This window comes from Tyto alba, unplaced genomic scaffold, assembly GCF_018691265.1.
Source record: "Tyto alba isolate M040663 unplaced genomic scaffold, T.alba_DEE_v4.0 Super-Scaffold_1000006, whole genome shotgun sequence".
NCBI lineage: Eukaryota > Metazoa > Chordata > Aves > Strigiformes > Tytonidae > Tyto > Tyto alba.
The window spans coordinates 17,562,428-17,588,418 of record NW_024881272.1 but is presented as its reverse complement, the minus strand read 5'-3'; the positions used below and the strand labels follow the sequence as shown (position 1 = coordinate 17,588,418).

At 35.9% G+C, this 25,991-nt stretch overlaps 1 protein-coding gene across 10 annotated transcripts in view; it reads right to left on the bottom strand.

Annotated features, from left to right (window-relative positions):
• ZNF644 (zinc finger protein 644) overlaps positions 1–25,991 on the bottom strand; it is a 59,842-nt gene that overhangs the window by 4,962 nt on the left and 28,889 nt on the right. For 5 of the 10 annotated variants that reach the window (XM_033000498.2, XM_033000496.2, XM_033000495.2 and 2 more), the window contains exons 3-6: positions 15,368–15,440; positions 10,964–14,007; positions 10,139–10,744; positions 94–196 (exon numbers count right to left, since the gene is read on the bottom strand). In XM_033000498.2, coding sequence (XP_032856389.1) covers positions 94–196; positions 10,139–10,744; positions 10,964–13,976 — 3,722 coding nt within the window. In that variant the 5' untranslated portion in view covers positions 13,977–14,007; positions 15,368–15,440. Of the gene's footprint in view, positions 1–93; positions 197–6,079; positions 6,178–7,443; positions 7,567–10,138; positions 10,745–10,963; positions 14,008–15,334; positions 15,441–24,494; positions 24,545–25,991 lie in introns of those variants that run through there. The other 5 variants (XM_042804869.1, XM_033000501.2, XR_006166700.1 and 2 more) reach the window with 4 other exon arrangements.

Here is a 25,991-nt window from a genome sequence, read left to right as displayed (position 1 = left end):
ACACATTTACAGATTACAATCTTAAATCTTCTTAAATTTAAAATTAGCAAACTCCTAAGAATGTGTTCTTTCAATTAAAATAACCGTGTGTACCTGCATCTGAGTATGTAAACTTCATCAGCACTATGAGGTAATGGCAGCATTTTTTTCTTGCTTCCAGATCTTGACCTTGACTTCTTTTGCTTACAGTCTAAAGCTAAGAAGAGAAAAATTTCCATATGTGAAAGTGATACTTCAATGACTGTTAACCAAGCAGAGATATTTAGTTAGCATCCCCTATAGCAGTAGTGAAAAGACATCTACCTTCTAGTTATTATACATTTAATCATAATGTAAATCCAAAACAATTACAGTGTGCTCTAAGAAATTTACTGGAAAAACACTTGAAGCTATTTTTTTTTTAGTTTAGCACAGTGCTTGCTCTTTAAAAGACTAGATAGTTGACATTCAGCATTAAACTGTTATTTTAGTATCAACAAGCACCTACTAACCTACTGCAGAATTATACAGAAGCAACACACCATTGGAAATTCCCTTTCATGCATAAAACGCTGTCAAAATCTTGCAACTTGTTTTGTAGTTCAAGTACCATCATAAGACCACCCACGTTCAACCAAGTTACAACTTCACAAAGTTGTAGCTTTCAGATAATACAATCAAGAATTTGGTTTGAATAGAACACCTGCCATTTGTTTTCAACATAAAGCAAAAGTTTGTCCTTTTATTGTAAGAATTTCAAATGAAGCTTCCCCCTCACTCTTGCCTGAATCCTAATGCATCTTACAAAAATTGAGTATTAATCTTCAGCAGTGGGAGCTGGTATTAGGACAATCAACAGGGATGGCAAGGCCACTTCTTAAATACTGTCTAAGCATTTGAAATTATGCATGAAAATAATGTGTGTGAACAGAAAACGCAGAGCAAATGGGTTTAGTTAGTATTGAGGTGTGTACCTCCCATAAAGAGATGTAACAGGAATCCGTAACAAAACCTGGAGATTCTAAGCAGCAAGCCAAAGTTGGGCGATGAGGGGATTAAACTGAGTCAATATTGTTATCATGAAAACAGCTTGGTAAAGCTCAAGGAAAAAAAAAGAAGTCTGGGACGGATTGAACTAAGAAGTGTATCTAGCTACACTCTATTCCAAAACACAAGACACTAACACTAAATCTCCACAGAAACCTGAGAGTAAAACGTGGTATTCTTGATACCAAAAAGACATAATGCTATGCTACTGAAGCATCTTAACAGTAAAATTTATATAATTGTTACACTTGTCTAAGTTTTGACTCCTGTAATATAAAACAGAAGAATAAACCTCTTAGTATTCTGAAGCACAAGACATCATCCGGTGAGATAAAACATGCTGATTTAAAGAACACACAGTCTTGATTGCATCCTTCTTTTTTCTTATGTCCTCCAAAGGAGCACCTCAAGTTTTAACCCTGTAGCCAAACTTTTAACTTGTACATACACCAGACATTTCCAAGTTCCATCCCCAGATTTAAAGATTCCTACAGTATCTCGAAAAATTAGAACGAGTTTTTGAGGTTTGAAGGTACCAGAGAACTAATCAAACAAGTAGAAAGCAGATACCAACCTAAAGAGACTTCTTTCAGACCCTGGGTCAAGCCATCATTAGGCAGATGAGGTTCAACAGCATTTTTTCTGATAGTAACAATGAAAGCAGTCTGGATATAAACGCAATAACCCAAGGTGGCGGGGGAGAGCGTGATAGAAAAGGCCAAGATAACTTTTGGAAAAGTGAATAGGCAAGGGGTTCTTAATGCTTTATGCTCTCAACAAAAGCATATTCTTCATATTATTAGGGAGAAGAGAATCTGTCTATCTTTCAGGTTGTAGGAACTACCAAGTAATATAAATATTTTACATACCGCAACATCAGTAACATCACCAGAAATGTAAGCAGCTAAAATACTGAAACCCAGACACGCATTCTCTGAAGACAATTATTTGCATGAGGGGCAACTTATCTGAAGCAGTTATTACAGCAAAAACTTTGCCACTGCTGATTTTGCAGAACATCATGGGAAGGAGGAAAACAGAAGTCAGCATTATCCAAATGCAAACAAATCCATGAGTTGCATCTGATGTCAGTTAGTTGATGTCAGTTGATGAGTTAAAAAAAAAAAAAAAAAGCAGTAGACAGCAGGCTCCATGTAAAGAAGCCTACATGCATTTGAAACAAAAAGAACTAGCTTATTTCCTTCATGTTGGCAAACTTAAGACATTCACTCACATCAATAAATTTGATTCTACTTGCATATATCCCAAGTGTTTCAGAGAGCGTTCACTTTCTTACTAGACCTGAATTGGTCTTCTGCAGAGTTCCTGAAACCTAATGGTTTTATGTGTGTAATCTTCTGAGAAAAAACCCCTCTGATCTACTGTGCAACCAAACAGACAGCAACACAAACAGAAACTGCCATAATGTACCACTAGAGGTAGCTTCTATTTCCTTGAAAGATTACTTTTCCAAGAACAATGAAAAAATAAGGAAAACAAAAGAATGGGCATCTTCTCCGAGCCACTTATGACAGAGGGTCTAGATAGCGAAATTACAAAACAGAGAACAGAAAATATCACCGTAAAAGACATCAAGAAAAAAACCTTCAGATCATTCAATACTTTCTCAGAGTAACCTTGCTAATATTGGAAGTAGATCTGCCCAAGCAAGAAGCTGTTACAAAAGAGAGAAAATACTAAGAGTATTAAACCTGTGTTCTGCAAAGGGTATTTTTTGTACCCTCTGTCTTTTGATCTAGTGAACATATTCCTTTACATTTTAGGGGTCACAGAACAGCACAAGTACATTTTGAAGTCAGTCCAATGAAACAGGAAGTGGAGAAAGAATAATGTCTGGGTAAAGCTGATTGTAAACCATAATTCCAACACCACTTATCAGAGAAGTATACCAGTAACCATCACATTAATTTCATTTTTGACTAACCAGAGGATAACAAGTTTAAATGCACACACTTAAGCACTCTGTGATATGATGCTTACACCTGCTTGCAAGCATCAAGTAAGTCGCACCATTGTCTCACCCATAAGAAAGCATAGCCATGTTCTGACCAAAACTCAGTTACTGTTCTTCCAATGCCTGTACTATAACAAAGCATAACCTCCTCAGAAAGTATGGTTTTAGCACCTTCAGGAAGAGACCAAGGATAATTTAGCTCTAATAAGCTGCATGGAAATTGCAGTATCTTGCCAGAGAACTACCGACCGTTAATGTCTACTTTGTGGCTATCACAACTCCCGAACTATCAACCTTCATTCTCCATAAAGACCCAATTGTTTTTGGAAGAAGCCTTCTTTCGTTTGGCCACCTGGTGTTTCCTAGTTGCTATTCCAAAAACTTTTTGCAAATAGCCATTTACATCACTTCATCAAACCTCTGATACAGCATGACAGAGAAACAAACCATTTAAAACAACACAATCAAACTTTGGAGAGATGGCCTTGAGGCACTCAAGCTCAGTTTCAGAGAACATTATTTAGAAAAATATATGCTAGGTAAAAAGACTGCATATAAATACCTTCTTTACCTTTGTGACCGCTTATCAAGAAAGACCACAAACAGATGGAGATAGACTAAAATGAGCATGCCTTAGACAACATGAATTAGAAAAGTCACAGAGGCCCTTCATGCCATGACATTTGGTCTGAGGTTCAAAATTAAAGTGAATTTATGCTAATTCACATGCTCCACTTCTTGATGTCCTCCAACATGGAACAATTCTCATTTCACAAGACTGAAGCTGGGTCTTTATTCAGACTTCATTACTTTTGTCATAGCGTATGTAAGCTAACACAAGTTGAATAATTGCATGCCAAAGTGCATCTAATTAACCCTTTAGAAACACTGACAATTAATAAGTATAAAAACCCAACTTGTATATTTATTCACTGATTTTTCCAAATTCAATCACTTGCTAGCTATCCTCATCATTACTGCACACTAAAATGCATTAAAAAAACCCAACCCTCCAGTAATTTGCTCCCTGAAGGATTTTACAGGATACTAAAAATTAGCTTATCATGCCAGTTGATCAGTTCTAACTATAACAGCACAGAATAAAGACATGCGAAGCCAGTGGATCTCAGATTTCTGTTGTACCTGCGTATGCTTCCACGGTAAACTTCCTAAGGCTACATTTTTGACAAAGCAATATTAGAAATTATTTGGAAGCATAGTGGCTGCTTGAATTGCTACCTCAGTCATACTGTTGGCTCAAAGGCCAGACTCCTTCCTCTGTATTTTATTGTTCTTTCCCAAACTTCTGACAAAGCAGTCACCGTCTACAGAAGCAAAGACCAGAGAAGAGAGCGGTGTTTCCCAGAAGATGACAGCCAGTAAGAAGAGACTGAGTATGTGAAGAATCAACAAAGAGAAGATGTAAAAAGCCAGGGTGCAAGAGAGTATCAAGAAACTTTGGAGGGGGTGGGGGGGAGTGGGACAGAGGGAAAGAGAGGCCTAGAGAGAAGGAAGGAAGCTGGATATACAACTGTTCCAAGAAGAGTGAGATGCATTTTGAAGATTTTGCGTAGGTCTGTCGAATGCTCTAATCAGAAGAAAGAAGCAAGTTTGCCACATGCTCTGATAAACACTAAAGTGTTGCTATTCATCAAAACTGGTACAAAGGGAAATTAGCATCTACTCAAGATGAGCAATTATATCATTACAAAATTGGATTGCATAACGGAAAAAAAAAAAGTTCCAACCAGGCATCTGAAGCCCATCATGCAAGTACTAATAAAAAAGCAAGTAACTATCCAAATGAACCCAGACAGGCATTTGCTATACAGTGGATCCATACTGTATAACCACAGGCACAAATTAAGTTTAATAAACACTAAGCCTTAACAGCCAACAGCCTAGGAATTTTCACTTCTAGGATGTTTTTCTTGAGTCCACCTTAAAATTTATCAGTATGCTTAACTATGTCTATTATACTGCTAAAACTATCAAGTTGCATTTGAAAAAAAAAAAAAAAAGGTAAGATTTAACTAAATGTGATCAAATTATTGATTCTGAAAATGCAGGGCATCTGCTAGAAAAGCAATATGATAATAGTAAATATCAAAAACATGCAGACAAACTGAAAAACTGAGCAGAAGACTAGTATGTAAGGTAATGTAGCACTAGGAACGGTCTCACTTCGGTGACATGCAGAGATTACTCTCTTACTAAACAGTAATGTCTAGATAGCTCCCATAGCAATTGCCAAATAAAAGAATTACAGCGTTTATGTTTACCCACAACTATTTGATTATAGCAAGAAACTGAGACAAATACTGAGTCAATGTGATTTCTTTTTGGTAGTTATGTTTACTTCAGAAGATAAGAAAGTCTTCATGAAAACAGGAGGAACCTGTATAAACGTATCCTCAGGCTGAAGTCAAACTGAAGACATTTCAAAATTGGTCTCAACTGCAACTATTTTTTAATAAGAAAAACTGAGATATCCCCAAGAGCAACACTCATAGCAAAACTTAAAACTAGTGTGTGCTAGTGAAATCTTGCATTAAAATAATTATCTTCACAAAACCTGTAATATAAAGTGGAATATCATAAAACCACTGCTTAAAAGCATATTTTTCTGGTCTACAAGCCTTGCAATGAGCTTGCTCGAATGAAGTCAATGAGCAAAGTTTACAAACTTCACAGAGTTTTAATGGTAATGACTAAGTTAACACAAATATGCATTGGTTGCGTAATGTTATAGTTAGAACTTAGGCCTCTCTAAGCTATCAGTTTCAGTGAAAGGCCTTTATCATAGTACAGGTTGTTTATCTGGCTCAGCTCCAGCTTTTGCAGTCAAAAGAATTTTCTTTTTCTAACGTTTTGTTTCTAACCTTTTTTTTCCCCTAAGCTTTGTTTCTAAACTCATTTTGTTTCTAACCTAATTTTACACAAACTTCTACTCAGGAGTTTTCTTTCAGTTCTTTTAAAGAAAGTGACAACTGTTCTGATGAGTATGCTACTACCTCACTAGCAAAATACATTTCTTAAAGAAAACAAAAATCCCTGAAAGCAGCTTAACAAGCATACCTTCACTTTTCCCATTCAGCAAAAGGGAAGCTGAGGTACAAGGATCTTGTCCAGGATCCAATCTCTTGCGCACTATGCTGTTTGACACGGTGTCTCCACTGAATTAGTTAAGATTTCAATGTGCAATTTAAATATATAGCTATTGAAAAATATTTCACCAGTAGGTATATAAGCAAAGTAACTTACCACAGGGCTAATATTAAATCACAGCAGTGATAAATGAAATCCAGTATCATCACCTTTCTACTGAGTAAATATGAAAACTTTCAGAATTTCTAACTAAAGGCATACACTCCTACAAATTGGATATTACTGCATCTGCTGACTTCCTTCTAAATCTACTTTGTAATAGCACTAAATTGGTATAACATAAGACCTGGCAGCCACAGGCCCAGTTTGTAAAAATCTTTATTTTAGCCTTCTGCAGAGAAAGCTTGAAACTCAGTTTATTTGTCATTCTTAGCATAATGAATTATATCTGCAGATAAAAAAAAGGATTACGTGTTTTTCTAAAACATTATGTAAGAGTCTGTGCTTGTTGACACAGAAAACTGATGGCTGCCCTTCTTAATTACTGAATATTCCAGACTTCATATCTCCAAACTCTCCTCACTATATTCCAACTCTGTTCCCCAATTTGCTGTTGATCATATGAAGTCCCACTAATCTTATCAATAATCCAAGTAAACTCAGAAATTGCCAACAGCCAAGCAAACTGCAGGTTTCTGGAAACGAGTCAAAATATGGAATATTAGAGGAATTTCAAAATGAAGCGTGTTTTAATAAAAAACATTAATAGCAGTGCCAAATGCTGTATCTCACTCACTCCATGTCAGGCCAGTTAGTTTTTGGATTGTGATCCAAACAAGAAATAAAACCAACTACATACAATATGCTGTTAGAAATACACAAACTGTAAAATTACTTGCTTTTCCTATTTTAACTACAGTATTCTTAGTAATTATATGTACTAGATTGTAAAAATTACTTGTTGGTTTGTTTTTTTTATTTTTTATTTTTCTTCCCTCTCATTTTGAGGTACTTTTAAACACTTCATCAGAAGGCCAACTAGCTGGTTTGGGAGTCGTGATATTGTAGAAGAATAAATTTAAGTGACCATCTCTTAATTTTGCTTACATACCTTAAGTGTTGGATCCAAAATAAATGAGTAAGAATGAAAATCAGACATGAGAGTGGACAACAGCAACATTCCTTTTCTTACAAGTTGCTGAAGTTTTATGGCAAATAAATTGTTTACCAGCAGAAGCTTCAAAATTACTTTGAATTAACATATGCTTTTGTCCAGTCTGATGAGGAAAATGTATCATAGACAGACTTGCTTTTACATCTGTAACAAAACATACCTGTCCCAGTCAAAAGTCCAGCACTCTTCTTTCGTGCATAAGCGCGTAAGTGGTTGGACAGGCTAACAGCACTTGTAAACGTCGTATTGCAATGCACACACGTTCTAAGCTTCACAGGCATACCTATCATTCAAAAGAAAACTATAATCCAGTTCTCTCTTCAAAAAATGAAATTCTCAAAGCGTTGTAAAAAGTTTTCTGCAATAAAGATGGTTTAAAATATATTCACTGCATTGACGCAATTGTTTAGTATATTAGAAGGATCCAAGTTAACCGTTATTAGTTTTCCATGTAGTGCTTTAAGCCAAACCATGTTATTTGAAAAAGAACAGAAAGGAGGCAACTTGAGCCCATTAGGCTACTCTGCATTTAATACCTAGTATCAAGTTCCTACAGAGCTCCACATTATGAAGGTCTAAATCCCAAAAAACAATCCTGCAATTTGAATAGCACAATTCTGTTGAGAAATTTCAGAGCTTGCAACATTTCCAGTAAAGAAAAATTAAAAAGTCTAGTTGACAAAGTGGTCATTAAAAGTGTTTTACCCATAAGACTGAAGAGCTCAATACTAAATTAGGCTGCTGTTGAAGGCTTGGAGAAAAAGGTGGTAAAACACACCACTGAACAGCTGTTAGACAAAACATCTTGTTCAGTGCATTTTCTGTTTATTACCTTAGATGCGCAATCGATAATGAAAGTTAATGATTTGAAGTTTTTTGCTAAAATCTTTGCGCTAAATAAATGATCAAAAAAGCAACATGCTATTTATCACAGGAAAACAGTGAAACAATACTGAACTCCTCACTTACCAGAGAAATAAACCATTATAGCTTATCTCCTGCTCAACTTCACCATGTTTCTACCTCCATTTTATGAAAGATGGATTGTTTTGGTCAACTAATATTTCAAGTTCTCTACTAATAAATTATTAGAAGAATAAATGAAAAAGCTAAAACTACTCAACTGGAAAGCCTCTGTTTGCAGGAAAGAAAGAATCCTATTCTCCAGCAGCCCACAGAAGACATGCTGTTTTGTCAGGCAAGTTACAGAAGAAGAACACCTGGTTGGTAAAAACCTTTTTTAAAAACTAAAACCAGAATTAGAAATATTTGCTTTTAGGAAAAACAGAAGAATTTCAACGTGATGTTAAATATTTTCTTAATAACTCAACTGGCACAGTGCATTAGTTGTCAAATTCTGTTACCTCAGCCGCAGATAATTATAGGGCTCTATTCATAATTGTTAGTACTATGCAAGCGTATGTTTATTTTTACCTGGTTGTTCACCACAACCAAACAGGCGCTACCTAGTATTCAGCAGTAAATATTAAACAGAAAGCAATACACAGTGTCAGGTTTTGCAAGCTATTCCTTTAGCATTGTTTTTCAAATCATTAAGCCTGTCAAAGATACACTCCCTTTATAAAGCAATCTCCTGTCTTAAAGGACAACCACAGATGTCCAGAAGACATTAAATGTAATTGTGTTCCACCCCTACTATGTCATTTTTAGAAAGCCACCTTTGTTAAGAAATTGATTCCCACCCATCTGTAGTACCCTAAAAGAACTTCTGAGCACACTGGATTGTTATTTTTATTTGTTTAAAGGAAGACAAGAATATAGGTGAAAAAGTACTAGGCACTGCCAGTGTTACTAACCTGCACTGAGCAATAACAAGAAAAGCAACAGAACCAAAAAAAGTCAGGGGTAGAAAAATAAGATCTTGCTCCTCAATCTAAAGAATCCTGAAGCATTATAAGGTGGTATCCAAACAAGAAGCGGGTAAATGCAAGCTCTACATACCCATTAAAAAGGATGTCTCAAGAATTCCTCAAGACTAGAAGTAACTCCTATGTGACAAGTAGGTTAAAAACATCACTCTAAAAACCTAACCCTATGAGTATACACAGTATCCAGGAAGCTGATTATAGAATTGTTTCATTAGTACAATTCTCAGTGGAGGGGCAATCTCTGTCCGTATTGGTCAAGGGCTGTGCATTAGAAACCTGCTGGCTACAACTGTATTCCAACAAAGCTTGAACCAGCACAGGTCTTCACTCAGGACAGGCAGGCCCTAAGCAAGCATCAGTTTCTCACAGCAGCCGCAATTTTGAAACAAAGAAGAATTAATCTATGTTGTAAGAGTATGTTTGCCTAAACCCATCAAAATTAGTTGACAATGAGTCACCAATTTGGAGTATTATGCATTTTATAATGGTATCAACAGTTCTGTTAGTTTAAGCAGCTACTGCTTTGCACAAACCTCAGAAGACTTAAATGAAGTAGTTCCCAAACCAGCTACTTTAATGCCCAGAAACAGGGTTACAAGCCCAAACATTTCAGAACTGTTAGTCTACCAAATATGCATGTACACTTCAACTTGTTATTGCAGGATGTGTCTTCTTCCTTACTGAGACTCATTTTGTGTCCACTTTGAATTTGTTTGCCCAGCCATACACAGAACAGGAACTATGTTCCATGCAAAAACCCCTCAGTGCTGCTGAGGGGTTTTTTCACTTTAGGAAAAACATGTCAGAAAAATTTGCTGTGCTACCTCTCGCAGTCAGCATCCTCTGGAAATGAAACAAGAATTAAACGAACCGAATCCCAAATAAAATACTCTGCACTTGTACATCTTCTGTGAATTAAAGGACTCTTTGGAAATGTTGTCAAGACAGCTAGAAACATCTTCTTACCTGACTGCATAGTCAAGTCCATTTTTTGTGGCTGATACATCAATGGACTGTCTTCATTTAATGGAAGAACACATTTCTGAACAAACCTCTTTCTTGCAGTTTGATTATGAATCTTTTGAGGAGAAATATCAGGATGTCTTTCTTCTCCTAACCTCTTATTTTTCAGGAGTTCTATCAGTGTAAGTGACTGATTTTTTTTTTCATCATGTAGTACTGCTTTTGTTTCATCACATTCATTTAGGAAACTCAGCCCTTCTTCCTCTGATGCAGACACAGATGTATCTTCAGTCTTTAGGCCATTATGGTATGCTTCAAGAGGTATAATGTTCTGAGATAAAAAGTCATCATTTGATGCAAATTTCTGAGCAACAAACGGTCTGGGAATAATGCGGCGACTGTTCAAAGCCTTTAGGATTTTTTCATACTTCTCTTCATTTTGCATCATCTCATTCAGAACACAGATTGGAGACTTGTGTGCGTCCCACTTGGTTTTACCAAGCCTCTTCAGGTGTCCTCGCACATGATTAGACAATCCAATTTTAGTATCAAACCAGCCTCCACAGAGCTGACATGTATGCTCAGAGGAAGTTTCAGATTTCTCAATCGCTACAAAGAAAATAATTATCATGGTTTTTGACAAGTATATACAGCTAAACATTACAATAGCAAATCACAAGAACAAGATGAGAGGCTTTAGAACAAGATAAAGCAAGTCTTGTTTAGTATTCAGTAAATCCCTTTGTCCCCTTCACTTTATACCCAAATTAAAAAAACTACAACTAACTAAAACCCCCCAAAACAACAGGAAAACAAAAAAAATCTTACCTTTTCTAACACGTTTAACAGGAGTTCCTGTTCCAGTTCTTTTAAAATGTTGCATTTTGTCACTTGTTGCTATCTGCTCTGGTGAAACAACATGACGGGCTTCATAGCTTAGTCCAGCTCTATGAAGATGTCCTCTGACATGATTGGACAATCCAACACCTGTTTCAAAGGTTGCTGGACAGTATGGGCAGGACTTCTTTTCAAGCGACAAATCAGTCCAATGGAAAACTGAATTATGCTTTGGCAATGCTGATCCCACATTTTCTAAATTCTGAGGATCATGCAAATCATGCAGGAAGTTACCACCCTCAGCATCTTCATAATACTCAAAATAAAAGCCATCATTCTGCTCATAACTAAGTGAAGATTTATCACCAGCTTCATGATCTTCCACTTTACCTTTGAATATGGGGAATAGGTTTACATGTTCCTGATTAATATCACTGTAAGATTCATCCTCCACAGACTGTGTAGTGTAATCACATAGTTCAACATTATCCCATGAACTTTCATCCTCCGTTTCATAGCTGTCTTTTTTTTCAGCAGAGTTAAGTTTCTGTAAAACAACAACAGTCATTTTATGCAGAAAATCTGGATAGCAATCCAAATCATCTCCTGTAACAGAGCCTTCCCTCTTGGATTCTTTAACCACTCTTTTAACAGCTACACGCCTATGATCTTTACAGCCTTCTGCCATTTTGCAATCAAGATTATTTGAATCCATGACAAAACAATTATTACAGGAACTACTTGATGAAGAAAATAAATGCAAAGAACTGACAGAGTTGGACTCTTCCTTTTTTAAATGCAAAGGATAAGAGTCACTATATTTTTTAATCATCCTGTAGTTTTCATATTTGTGTCTATATAAATTACCACTTGTTTTCACACTAGCTTTCTGCTTTGCTGCTTGATGAAAACATTTAGGTTTCTGCTCAATGCTATTTCTAATCAAAAAGGTCTTGTTTGTAGAATTTAGATTGCACACACTTACAGATGGCTGTGAAACGCTTTTCCGAGCCTTCTGTATCCTGTAGGGTCTCTTGTGAAGTTTTGCGAAGTTACTGGACTGTGAAGTAGAGCCAAATGATCTTTTTACATCCTGTTTTAAAACAGAGTTCTTTGGAAAAGTAGAAGATTGTTTGATCAACTGTTTTGTCCTGCTACCAAAACCTAAAGATTCTTCTATTATGCTGCCTTTCCTTTTTTCTAGTCTAAGATGGCTACCGAAGGGATCAATGCATGATGCTGGGTGCAAATATTCCATGTGTTTTTTTAAAATGCTTCTAGCTGAAGTAGTAAATGGACACATCTTACACATATATGTTGATGATTTTTTTGAGGATCCTAAATATGGATCTTTCAAGGATGCCTTTTTCTGTGTTTTCCTCTGGGACATGTCGCTACCGATAATTGAACATTTGACTACTGCTCCATGAGCTATCCCTCGATGGCATTCCAGTTCATTTTCTGTCACAGCCATGAAATTGCATTCCTCACAGCAATAATACCTTTTATCTTTTTCATGGGTCTTTGCATGCTGCACAAATGTTTTGGGACAATTGGTACCAAATACACACTGTGGGCACTGTAACCGTGCACTCCTACCCTCATCCTGAAGTTCTTTCAGCTCACGGATTTCTTCCATCAGTTTCTGCCTTCTTTCCTGGTGAATTATCATATGTTTAAGAAGTGAATTACGATCTCGAAATGTCCTTCCACATTCCCTACATGCATAGGGCCTGGGGACATTGAGATGTCGGAAATGACTGTTCCCATCTAAATGGTACATCATATGCCTATGCAGATGTTTCTTCTCCCTAAAATTCACATTGCACTTTGTACAGGGATAAAATGATGGTTCATCAGTACTGAAAGTAGGTGGCGATTCAGAATCATTCTGTTCACATTTATTTTTTAAAGTATTGGAAAGAAAAGTGCTAGTGTGAACAGGAGAAGTATCTTCTGCACAGTTACTAGTGGGACTATAAATGAGTTGCTGGATAGCATCAGCAGCTTCCAGCTCTTCATCTGTGGATTCAGGCTTTACTTTACTCAATGAGTATTTTTGTGGTTCTACTATTTGTAGCTCCTCATTCTGCTCTAAGAAGTCAACATTTAATAGTTTTGATTTACTGGGAATACAACTGGTATCACCAAAACAGTCTTCAGTATAGCGTGTTATTTTACTAACATCCATTTTCCTTTTTCGCTTTTTTTCTAAGCCCACTTTACAGTGAATGGGAGACTTCTCTATTGTTTCTTCATTTGTCATAAGAAACTGTATAAACTCTTTTTGTGGATCCCAGCTGGGATCACATCCCGATCTGAAACCACCTGTACCTGAGGAAATGCCTGTTAACGTATCAACACAGTCATCTTTTACTAGCAAATTTTTGTCATCCTCACAAACTTCTACTTGGCCTACTAAAGTGCTGTCTACACTATTTCCTACTGATTTCTGTGAATCACAACCAACTGAAGCAGAGGTAGGTAGATTTTTAATGGAATGAGTCAGGTTCTTAGCATGTGCTACATCAGGTAACAAAAATAAAACTTGGTGCTGATTTGATTTCTGTGTTGCGCTCTTTGTAGGCAGCTGAAGATCATGAACCACCGTCAGAGTTGAGCAGGAATCTGTGTGATGACCTACAGACTGTCCAGTGGTTAATGAAACACTGCCTTTATTCATAATGGAAGTCTTAGTTGAGGTGGAGTGTGAAACTGGTCCATTAACAGCAGTTCCTCTAGACAAGATAAAGTTTTCGCTAGAAACAGTAGGAGCACCAGTGTGTATAAATAGAGAACTCTGGCCTCCACTTAAGGCTTTTTCAGATCTGTCCCTTGATAGCTCCTCAGGCAGAGTCAACGTATTGTTCTTCTGAAATGATGTGTCGCTCTCTTGTGGTTTGGGAATGCCACCCTCTTCCTCAGATACAAAATTATCATCACATAGGATTTCTTCTTCTTCTTTAGCACCAGTGACTTCAGTATTTATCTCTAAATCATCCATATTGCTGGTCTGTCCATTAAGTACATTTATACTAAAAAACAAAGAATAAAAGAATCAGGCAATCACAGAAATAAATAATGGCTATTTCAGTTCACAGTTTTCTTCAGGATCACCCTTCTTCACACTGTAATCTAAAAATGTTTTGTACTTGTTAAAAATGTATTTTTAAATTTAAGATATTAAAGACATATTTAAAATTAATCAACGAGGCAATTTAAAAAATTATACTTTTTTGCTATGCTATATTAATAACCATACAGCGAACTAGTCACTGCCCAGTATCCCAGTTCAAAAAAGCCTGAACGCCTACACACAAGCCAGATGGGGCAAATGGGATTGACAAAAACTGAAAATACATTCTACATGTACATTAACATAAACACAGTGTTTATCTTTAGTTGTTTTCTAGAAGTAAAAGAAGTTAGGAGTGAAGGCTACCCAGACATCTGCTAAATCATTTCAGTGATTAAAAAAAAACCAAACAAACAAACAAAAAAAAACAAAACAAACCCATACTTCCTTTTAACACCTAGGAAAATAAAATAATCTTTATGTATGTCAAGGTAGCACTTTTTCAGAGTGCTTGTATATAGCTGACCTGATGCTACACAGAAGCCTGAAGAATTGTATACTTTCGTATTAAAGGAGAAAACACAGCTAGGCTGATTTTGAATATCTGATTACTGACAGAGACATAGCAAAGAATCAAACTTACTGAATAAATTAAATGTCTTCCCATTCCCTTCTTACAAAAGGACTTTCCTTGCTTTAAAATAAATAAATCAGATCCTGTTTATGTTTAAGGCCATTTTAAATGCTAAGCAAATAAAATAGCATCTTTTCAAATGACAGAAAACCTCACAATTAGAAAGAAACATTTAATTAGGATTTAGCCACCAGAGGAAATCACCATGTTGAATCCAGAGCTTGACAATAATAGCTCCTACCGGTAGAGAGAACTATTACATATGAATTCCTTCTGGGAGGCCTTGTGTACACAAATGCATCCTTCAATAACTGACTTTCATTCATACACCAAATCGTGTAGCCAGTGCCTAGTGAGCACAAAGGATTCGCCTACAAATGAAAATCAGTGTGTAATAAGCAGGAGTGTGAACTTAAGTCTACTCTGGCATTTACCTCTTATTTGGGTCCTCAGAACACAGTAAGCACAAGGCATTAAAACACCCGTCTAGGAGCTGGAAACATTTATCTGTATTTTACAGAAATCACATATTTCACCCTTGAATAGTACTATTCACTTTGATCTTTTGGGGGATTTGATTCCTGCCAACACATACTTAGTTTCAGTTACTAATTAACATTTTGTGTAGGACTCAGTTAAAAGGAGTCATTACCTAGACTCTTTGAATTAAGATGTTATAACTCACAGCTAATATCCATGACTTCCTGCATTGGTCCTTCATCGAAATCAAGGAAGACCACTCTTGACATCCTTTTTTCCTAAGGAGAGAACACAACCTGGTGAAATGAGACCACTTTCATATTTATGTGTCACACTTGAGTCCAGCATTTCTATTAGTTTTTCAATTCACCATTAAGATTGCTATCCACAGAATTCAAAGCTAGCTATGGCCTCATGGAAATTGTTATTTTGCTTCTTTTGTTTCAAACTGGTAAAAGGACAAAACAAATATTTTAACCTCCTTTAAGTTTGTAAAAAACAAACCTTAAGTTAATATCACTTCTTTACTATTTTGAAGATAAAAGTAACTATATTTGGAATAGAATTATAACGAAAAAATTTTGCCATTAAAATTGCTTCCTTTTCTGTTCAGTTATTGACCTAGACAATTTAGAAGTACAGCAACAGTCGTGTCAGACGTATAATAAATGCTTATGTGTATCAAATGTTTTATTGTATTACTTATCTATATCATACCTTTATGCAAATGTTCTACTAGACACCCCAGTTTCTCTTCCCATTTCTTATGTTTTTGCATTTCTTTGCTGTTCTGAGATGGGTCATGTTCCACCATAATAAAGACTTCCAATAAGATCACATTCAAAGCTATCACCCTAAAATGGTGATAATGCACCACCCAGCAGGAGTCTTTACATCACATACAGAAGTTAGAAATGGGCAGCATAAACACGCACTAAGAATCAGTAATGCAAAAGTCAATTAAAAGATGTGAAATCTCCAAGGATGCACAACAGCTGAAACATTTTTTCAACTGAATAGTGTAAGGTTCATATAGTATCAGGCAGCAGAGCATAAAACATTCACAGAAAGTTTAGAAGAAATTTAGTAAGCCAGTTTTGCCTGAAAGATGTGCGGTTTTGGTTTATTACTGCAGAGGTAGACAAACGTATGCTTAGTCAATTTGAGAGCCTATATTAGCTTTTCTCAACAGGAAGCAGTGTTGCTAACAAAGTGGTAAATTCAGTGTTAATGAGTGGCTTCACTGTTACCACCTCTGAGGTAAAACCTTCCATGTTCCAAGTTCCACCCATCTGTTCTGGTGTGAGGGGTTCAGAGGAAGAACAGACGCTTCCCATTTAAAGCACCTTCATTGGTACCCCCTGAACAGCGGGGAGGCAAACTGAGAATGTTGTGCCTGCTTGGAGATTGCAATCCTTATTACCAGAATGGCCCCTGAAAACTTTTGACAGGTTTATGTGATGAATACAAACCCATGTTGCTCTACATACAAAACCATACTGCTGCTAAATATTAGTGTTAAAGCTCAAGTTAAAAAGGTGGCTAGGGTACCATACGATCACCCTTAAACTGAGACTTTCTTCAGAGTTATCATGAGCAGTATCTAAAAATATTATGCTGTGCAAACTTGTAAGAGACTCCTTTCCATATTGTGTACTTATGAAGATTGTGAGCTATTCCATATGGATCTGATTAAAAGTCTTCTATGGTAATACAGCTGTCCCTACAGATTTCTGTCTTTGAATCAAGTCTGAAATGCTTACTGTATCAATAATACTGCTGTTACTTTTTAATATTTTTCTGCTAATTATCACATTTTTTTCCAGCTATCAGGGTGGTACACTTCACTATTTTATGTGCTGGACAACAAGATGAAATTTAGCACTTTTAACAGTGTGGCATTAAAGAAAACATATAAAGTATCTTTTTAAATTACAGTAATTTTGAGTCTTGTGATGACACTGAGCCAAGCTGCAATACTTCATTTACATTATCTACTTCATATGTAGAAATTTATGCAGTAACAATGATAGGTGTAACTAGACACATGCAGGAAGACATTCCACCTAATGCCATTATTATTGAGGAAATGTTATCATCTAACTTGTACCATTGAAAATGTGCAACACCCAAACTGAAACACTACCTAATCTGAACACTCTAGGGGAAAAAACCCAAACAAACAAAAAAACAAACAGAAAAAACAATCATTGTGACAACTAAGATATAACCAAGGCTATGCAATATTTTTTGCATGTTTCGGTCACAGTTTTAAAATTATCTTCTCTATACCATATCAGAAATAAAAAATTACTAGTTCTGTCAAAATATATAGTAATTAATCCTCACTTAGTATATTGAAAAATTAAACATCAAGATTAATCTTTAATTTTGTTGCAAACAGTGCTTGTTATATCCTCTACTGGGGCAAGCACTATACAGTTGAGGTAATTTTTATTTAAGCACATAGTGCTAAATATCTAAGAGATACAAGTGTAAAAATGTCAATGCTCAAAAAAGCCAACACAAGCGTACACAATCCCAGGCTCTTACCTTTGAAACACACTTATTTAACAGGCTAGGCCAAATTAAATTCAATTATTTCAGTTAAGCCTAGAATGACTGTAGTGCAGTCAACTTTTATTCCTGATTTATATGATATGCTATTTATTATATAGAAATCATTTAATATTCAAAAGTAGAAAGTTTCATTATTTAGCTAACTAAGCTACATTTCACCCCTGTTTAACTACTTTTAAATTTACATAGTTTTAAATATTGGTTTTCTTCATATAATATCAGTTTTAAAAATAATGAGTTCTGCAGATATGACTGCCTGTGGCCAGATAGTCTAAGCATTAAAAAGGTGTAAGGTCAGATCTATCTTCAAACTGACAGATCATAATTTAAATGCCTTAAACTAATCTTATTGTCTCAAAAATCTTGAACATCAGTATTTTTGCAAACTATCAGCACTTGCTGTAACACCCTTACTAGACTACATCTTGAGGTTACTACAGAAGAAATGAGGTGATAATTGCATATTAACATAATTATTCGGTAATCCCTTTGAGCAAGCTTCCTAGGTCACTCAGTAATTCAGATTAGACGCAACCTTCCTGTCATCTGATCTATGATGTCCACTTTCTGTTCATTAATAATTCTTTTTGATAAGAATGTACTTGATTCCATTGTTTTATGTACATTATTAATTGTATTTATTACCAGTAGGTTTATGACATTTCCGAGTGCTTATTTCATAAGGACAACCTTCGCTATGTAATAGGGTCACACACCAAATTGACAGTATTGCCTTCATGCAGTGTTAGTTCTTAGTAAATTAGCTTACACTCTAGTGCTAAGCATACTATACTGTTGCCTACTAGCAGTTGTAGTTAGAGATTTGCCAGTTTCCATTATAAAACCCATGCTATTTTACAAGGATTTACAATATATCTGAAAGCACAATGGAGCTGAAAAATTAAGACGATTTGGTTGAGTTTGTGAAAAGCATAAAGTGCTTCTATGTGTTTTGATATCAAGTTTCTCATTAAATTCATAAATACAAGCCAATGAGCTAAAAGCACAGAGCGACTACTAAGTGTCACAAGAATTCAGAAGCCATCCCCCAATTGGATTGAATTTAATCAGCCTAGTTAAAGTAACTGAAGAAATACAGTCTTTTGGCAGTGGTGTAATGAAGGCAAAAATATACTTGTCCTGTGCTAAGTAACTCCTCATAAGTCAAGTTCCTTAAGCAGGTATGTGAATAATCAGGACATTCAAGGGATTATTCAAATATTCAAGAGATAAAAAAGTCGTATCAGGTTTGCACTGTTCTCATTTAGATTTTTCTTCAGGACTTTGTTATATAAATAGAGAAAACTAACAAAACCTAGCATTTTATCCACAAGCATTCCTGTAATGAAGCTTTCTCAAATGACAGATTATATTAAAGATGATGAAATCAAAGTCACAGATTTTTAGGCAGCAAACAGCATACCAAACAGAGCTTAAGTACATCATGGCACAGGACTAAAGAGGCGTCTCCTTCCATTTTGACCCATTACACAGTCTACTCCTTTAACAACTTAATCATAGCAAACATCAAGCACAGAGCTTCCATCAAAAGTGAAATGTTTAAGAACCCTTGGAAAATGAAGGTTTGTACAGAGTAATAGAGGAACTAGTAGTGTATTAGTATAAACTAGTCACATCTTGAATAAAAAAAATCAAGTTAGTTGGAGGATAGCTGCACAAAATTTTTGCCTCTTCCATACCGTAATGCACACAGTTCACACCTCCTGAGTTTTGGGTGCTATCTAGCAATACAAATACACAAAGTTAATACAGATATTTTGATCATTAGCAGAATACCTATTAGTTGCTTTCAGATTTATCTCTTCTTAAAAATCTATCCAGATCCACCTTTCAGACGGAACTAGAACCACAACCACAGGATGAGTCAGTGACTCACCTTGCCTTCCTCCAGCTTCTATCTGTGGTTTTAAATTAAGTTGTTGAAAAGAGGTTCCCTTCTGCATGGCAGAGACACTATTTGTAGACTGCCTTACTTAGCTTTGAAAGCTACAAATTCACCTGAACATTTCTGGATTTTTTTTTAAGCTTCTGTAGTGAAGAGACAGCTTGTTTAATATGCACAACATCATGAATACTTCCCTCCTACACTTACTTTGCATACAAGTATACGGTTATTAATTTAGCTAGAGTCTAAGGAGCTCCACTGAAAACTACTTATCTTCAATTCAGATCCATAACTGTTCACTGGAAAACACAAACATTGGAAAACTCCCATATCTAATTAGATTCCCATAATAGAAGTTATTTTTAAAGCAGCAAGCAAAATTACTGATACAACACTACAAATTTTTATTATGCCTAAATAAAGAAATACAAAGTCATTGCCACCCACAGTATAACCTTTTGTTATACTGTTGAAAGATTCACTGAGTTGTCTTATCTCTGTGAAAAAAGTTCACCAAAGAGAAACTCTGAATTATAGAGGAGGAGTCATCGCACAAAAGCAGCCCATCTTTTCAGTAAGATTATACTCGGCAACATCAAACCTGACTCACACTTTTCAGAAAGTTTATTTACCCAAAACTTTGTTTCTAATGGCACAATTTTTTCACAACTGTGTATCAGGTAGTAAGGAAAAGAAACGTTTCCTTGAAATGTCAAAATTTCACAAAATTGATTTCTAGTCTAAAATAATTAAGAGTGATTATTTTAACATCTCAGATGCGAAAGGAAACAGTATACAACTGACCATCCTACAATTCAGAAATCATAAAAGGGAATATCATTACTGCCACCAACCATTCTTAATCTTCCTCCTCTAATATTGATTTGCTTGAGAAAATAAACCAGTTTGCCACAATGGGGCACATCAAGCTAAAATTCAATATTGAAATCAATAAAACAAATGACAATACTATTTAAGTGTCACAAGAATCAGAGGTATAACTTAAAAAAAATACTCTTCTAGTTTTAAGCGCTAATGTGGGAGTTTAAGATGGTTAAATTGGCAAAGAGTTTGCAAAGTGAATTAGGTATTTCTAAAAGATGCCTACCCAGTATCAAAACCCAAGACTTTGAATCTGGTAACTTAAGGACAGTCACACGTTGTCTGGCAACTCCACAGGCTTCTGTAACTCCTGCCGGCACTCCAGAACACTGTTCACAGAGGACAGCCAAATACTTAAGTCTCCATGTTCCTGCAGCTCTTTGTCTAGTTTGGATTTTTAGTAGTACAATCCAGTTTGAATTGCATTGTCATAGTTTCTACTAAAGATGAAAACTACAACCAAATACTGAGTTGTCCTCAATGCAGACATACGTGGTAATGACAAGCAGCATTCCAGTAAGAGACACAGAAGTTTGAAAAATACAGACTTAATACGCTGTTGTAATACACACTATTTCTCTCCAAAACTGTTCCCTTGTGTACTTTTACATGCACAGAAAAATCATGTTCCTTTATGTCAATCTTGTATGTTCACACCTCTCTTCTCTCTAAAGAAACTAACCACTTTTAATCTCTTTCATCACCATTACCTGTGTTTTTCAGTCAAATGTATGCTTAAGCCTTAAGTATGGTACAAAAAATTGCTTTTATCTACACACAATACAATTAAGAGTTTATTTATTAACCACCAGCATTACAAAACAATAAAGTTTTTCCTCATTACAGTCTACAAACAGAAGTCCTGCTCCCATCCTTGTTGTGAGACAATATTTTTATCAGGCTGCCAAAAAATTAACGGTTGTGATCAATAGTATAAGTGTAGTTGGTGGCCAGTAACTACTGCCGTATCCTGGGGTCAGTACTGGATCCAGCACTGTTCAACATCTTCATTAGTGACCTGGATGATGGGGCAGAAGGTACCCTCAGCAAGTTTGCTGATGAAACAGAACAGGTACCCTCAGCATGTTGTGCTGTCATTCAGATAGAACTCAACAGGCTAGACAAATGGGCTAACAGAAATCTCATGAAGTTCAACAAAGGAAAGTATCGAGTCCTGCACCATGCGCCAGTACATGCTGGAAAGCAGCTCTGCAGAGAAGTACCTGGGGGTCCTGTGGAGAGCAAGCTGAACGTGAGACAGCAATGTGTCCTTGTGGCAAAGACGGACAACAGTATCCCAGTCTGCATTAGGAGTGATGCCAGCACACTGATGGAGGTGATCCTTCCCCTCTACTCAGCACTGGTAAGGCTACATCTGGAGTAGCGTCTCCAGTTCTGGGCTGCCCAGTTCGAGAGTAATATAAAGTTAATGGAGAGAGTCCAGCAAAGGGTCACTAAGGCAATTAAGAGACTGGAGCATCTTATATGAGGAAAGGTTGACAGTTAGGACTGCTCAGGCTAGAGAAGAGAAGAGAAAGCTTGGTAGGATCCCATCAGTGAGTACAAACATCTGACGGGAAGGTACAAGAAGATGGAGCCAGACTCCTTCCAGTGGTGTTCAGTGATAGGACAAGAAGCAATGGGTACACAGTAAAATATGTGAGTTCCTAATTGAAAAGAAGAAAAACTTTTTTCCTGTGAGAATGACTAGCACAGGTTGTTCAGAGAGGTTGTGGAACCTCCATTCTTGGAGACATTCAAAAGCTGTCCAGACATGGTCCTGGGCAAGCTGCTCTAGGTGACCCTGATTAAGGCAGAGGATTGGATAAGATCTCTTCCAACCTTAACTATTCTGTGATTCTGTTTAAGAGCACACTTTGTGATGCAAGTATCCCAATTATTGTCCAATTTACTCCTCTTTAGAGTGCTCCATATACTCAGACTATCCACCTTCTTTCATTTCAAAATATCAGTGATACAGGCACAAGAATATTTTAATTAGAAAAAAAAAAGTTTTCAACCATTAACTTCAGATTTATCATTCTGATAGCTTAAGATAATTACACAGAAATAATTAGGTATACAGCAAAAGTGCATTCTCTCTATCCCAAGTTATGTAGAATATATTTATAGCAAAACAATAATTTGATGCCCCACTCCCTTCTATCTCTCTTCCAGTGCTCCTGTTTTCTAGACTTCTCTCACTGAGTAAAACAGTATTATCACACTCAAATTTATAAACATGCATTTCCCAAGTCCCGTCTCATCTTCTATTAGTATTTATACAATTCAGGACTTTCCACAGGATGAGTCCCTTTTTCATGTCACAATTTACTTAGATGCCTTATTGATATGTCACACCTCAGGGGGGCCTAAGGATGCTGGATTCTTAATGTCGGCTTTTCAGGCAATGCAATAAAAATATTTCTTCTTCACAGAACCCATTCCCATCAGCAATGTTCTGTTATAACTCCACTCACACTGAGTTAGGCATTTCACAAAGAGCATGTTTAGCAAAGTACCTGCATTCTTCCAGGCTCTAGTTTCACCACTACAGTCCTTACATGGGGGATAATACTAAAATGAAAGACCTGATGTCACTGCAGAAGGTTTTGTCTTGCAGAGCAAGTAGTCTCAACATGGAACCACATACTGCCAAATCACTGTGCTATACATTGGAATTACGCTGCTCTTTGCAGCAAAGCCAATTTAAGTAACTACTGCCTTCCTCCACTCCCCCATGTTCCTTCTTTCACACTTTATCAACAATTTCATTATCTGGTTTAAACGGCTGGAACCCACACACTGCTACATCAGAACAACCAAGAGGCAACAACTGTGAGTAAGGGCACAAAGTTTTACTAGCTTTGTTGACAAAAAAATCTACTGGGGAATCTTTTCCTAAAATTTTTATCAATAAATAAAAAATTGAAAATATAGAGAACATTTCAGAAGGCAAAAAAGAAGCTTTGTCAGTCCTCTATTTAACTGCAAAAGACAACCTTATGAAGAACACTACCATGAAGCAAATTTTATGTTCTAGGATTACTTGAAGTACACTACTCAATCGAAGTAAAATGCTAGAAGTAAATGCTAAAATAATTCAACTGGGGAACATTAAATACATCTTCTGAGAATACTATTAATACAAGAAATAATCTTAAATTACATATTAGACATGATAGCTAGATTTTCCATAGAGACAGAGAAATGCAAATCCTTCCACTAGGTTAAATAAAAAGTATTTTAATTTCTCAAACACATCACTAGTTTTTAGAAATTTTAAAACAAATCTACTCCTCCTTAACCGATAGTTTTACAGAAGAGTCACTTTATCTGCTCAGAAACAAGTCCTTTTGAAGCCAGGTACTGCCACCAAGTGGTGGTGAAATTCTGTATGCTAATCTAATTATTCCCCAAGTGTAGAACACAGAATTGAAAACATTCCCCTAGCCACCAAATATGAGCAATGGTGTACTAGCACAAAGACATTTAAGATTAATCAAAGCAGAACCTGCAGAATTTTTATATCCAAATCTAAAACCGACTTCCAATTTAAAAGGAAGGTTTTTCCTACAATTCAGTCTTCTTGTTCAGACATAAGTGAGCAGTTGGGTAAAGAACACTTTCTTCTAATACAAATCCAATCCGTATCAATGAACTGACTCTAATAACTATCTGTTTTCCATAACTCTATATAAATCCCCAATGATTACAACTACACGGTCACAGAAGTCTTATTTTCACCATAATTCCAAATTTCAGAGAAAGATGAATTCAGTAACTGAAGCAAAAACCTCTTAAGGCATAATCATCCAGCTTGTTATTTGGATAAGCTATTCAATGTACTTTTGTTAGTATGTAAAGATCACAACCAGACTGGGAAGGATTTTTAGGAGTCAGGTACATTTGACTATTTTTACAGGAATATTTCTCAAGTTCATGAAACTATATTGTTAGTTACCTGCATGAACTAGTCCTGAAGCATCAGTCCTACAGATCATGGATGAAAACCTGTATGACAACATGATAATGTTGCATAATGGATTTATAGTACAACTTTCTTTAAAATTACATTAAGAACAGTTTAACGCAATTTTATTGAGACAGATCTTTGAACATGACACACTTTTCAACTTTGGAAAAATTCTGACCTTATTTCCTATTATATTAAAGTTGTAATAGTTTTTATCCATCATGGCCTGAAACACATCTAGCAATTTCTCATGCTTTTTTGCTTTTCTGGCCAGTAACTATTTCCTGTACATATTTTAATAGTATCACAAATTTTAAGATTGTGTCTTCTGCAAATGTAGAGAGATTTCTTAACTCCTAACGCATGCTATCTTTCCCAATTATAAAAAGACTACCTGAAATGAACACTGCTTTTACTGATTTAATTTAGAACCTTATTGTAACAAATTGCATTAGTGATATTCACTCACCCTTACCAGCAAACTGGCTCTCATCATTCTCTATATTCTTTCAGTGATCAGGAGTTAAAAAGCGAGTAAGATTGTAAGTAACAGTGCCAGGTAAGGCCAGAAAAAAATCCTTGTACCTTTTCAGATTAAGAAGAAAAAATTCTGTCAACTTGGAGAAAGTTACCATCCTTACTGATGAACATATGAAATAAGAGTTTTTAAAAGACCTGAAGCTATATAACATTGCACATGACCAGATGGACAGACAAAACTCATAATTCCAAGTGACAAGAAAAGATAAGGTCACTCCCCTAATAATTGCATTTTGGTTGGTTGGTGTTTTGTTTTGTTGTTTTTTGTTTTGTTTTAGTTTTTTTAAGTCATCACTGTAAGTGATTTAACGGCAGAAAACTCAACTTCATACTACCAGGATAATATCAACAATATGAAAATTGTATGAGATTTCTGTCTGAGCCAAAAGAAACACAAATCCCAGATATTCAAATTCATCTTGTGCACAATTCTGTATATAACCTATTCTCCTTTAACATCTGTGGTACCATTATTCATTTATTACATTCTCTACTTTTAGGTAAAGCAATACTATATATATCCAATGCAGTTTCTGGAAGCAAGTCTGGTTTTGCCCTATATCTCAAATGCTTAAAATCTGACCTTGCTCTACACACTGTTACAGGGAAATTCAACACAAGCATCTACCTTCTGCAATCTTTCCTGTTACACAGACGTGTGACCCATTACATACTGTTAACACACTGAGACCACGATTACTTGTTCCTAACTTTCCACCATATTTAAAACAAGATAGGTCCTTGTATGGAGCTCAGAAGATGCAGTCTGGAAGTCAGAAAATCTAAGAACAAAGATTACAGTTATCCCAATAAAGTACATTCACTGTTTGTAAATAGTATCTTACACCTATGTGCTTTTAACTGGCAATAGATTTTTTGGTTTTATTTCCAAAAGTCAGGATATCATACCTTTATATTTGCATTAGGAAAGCAAATTATTTTAAA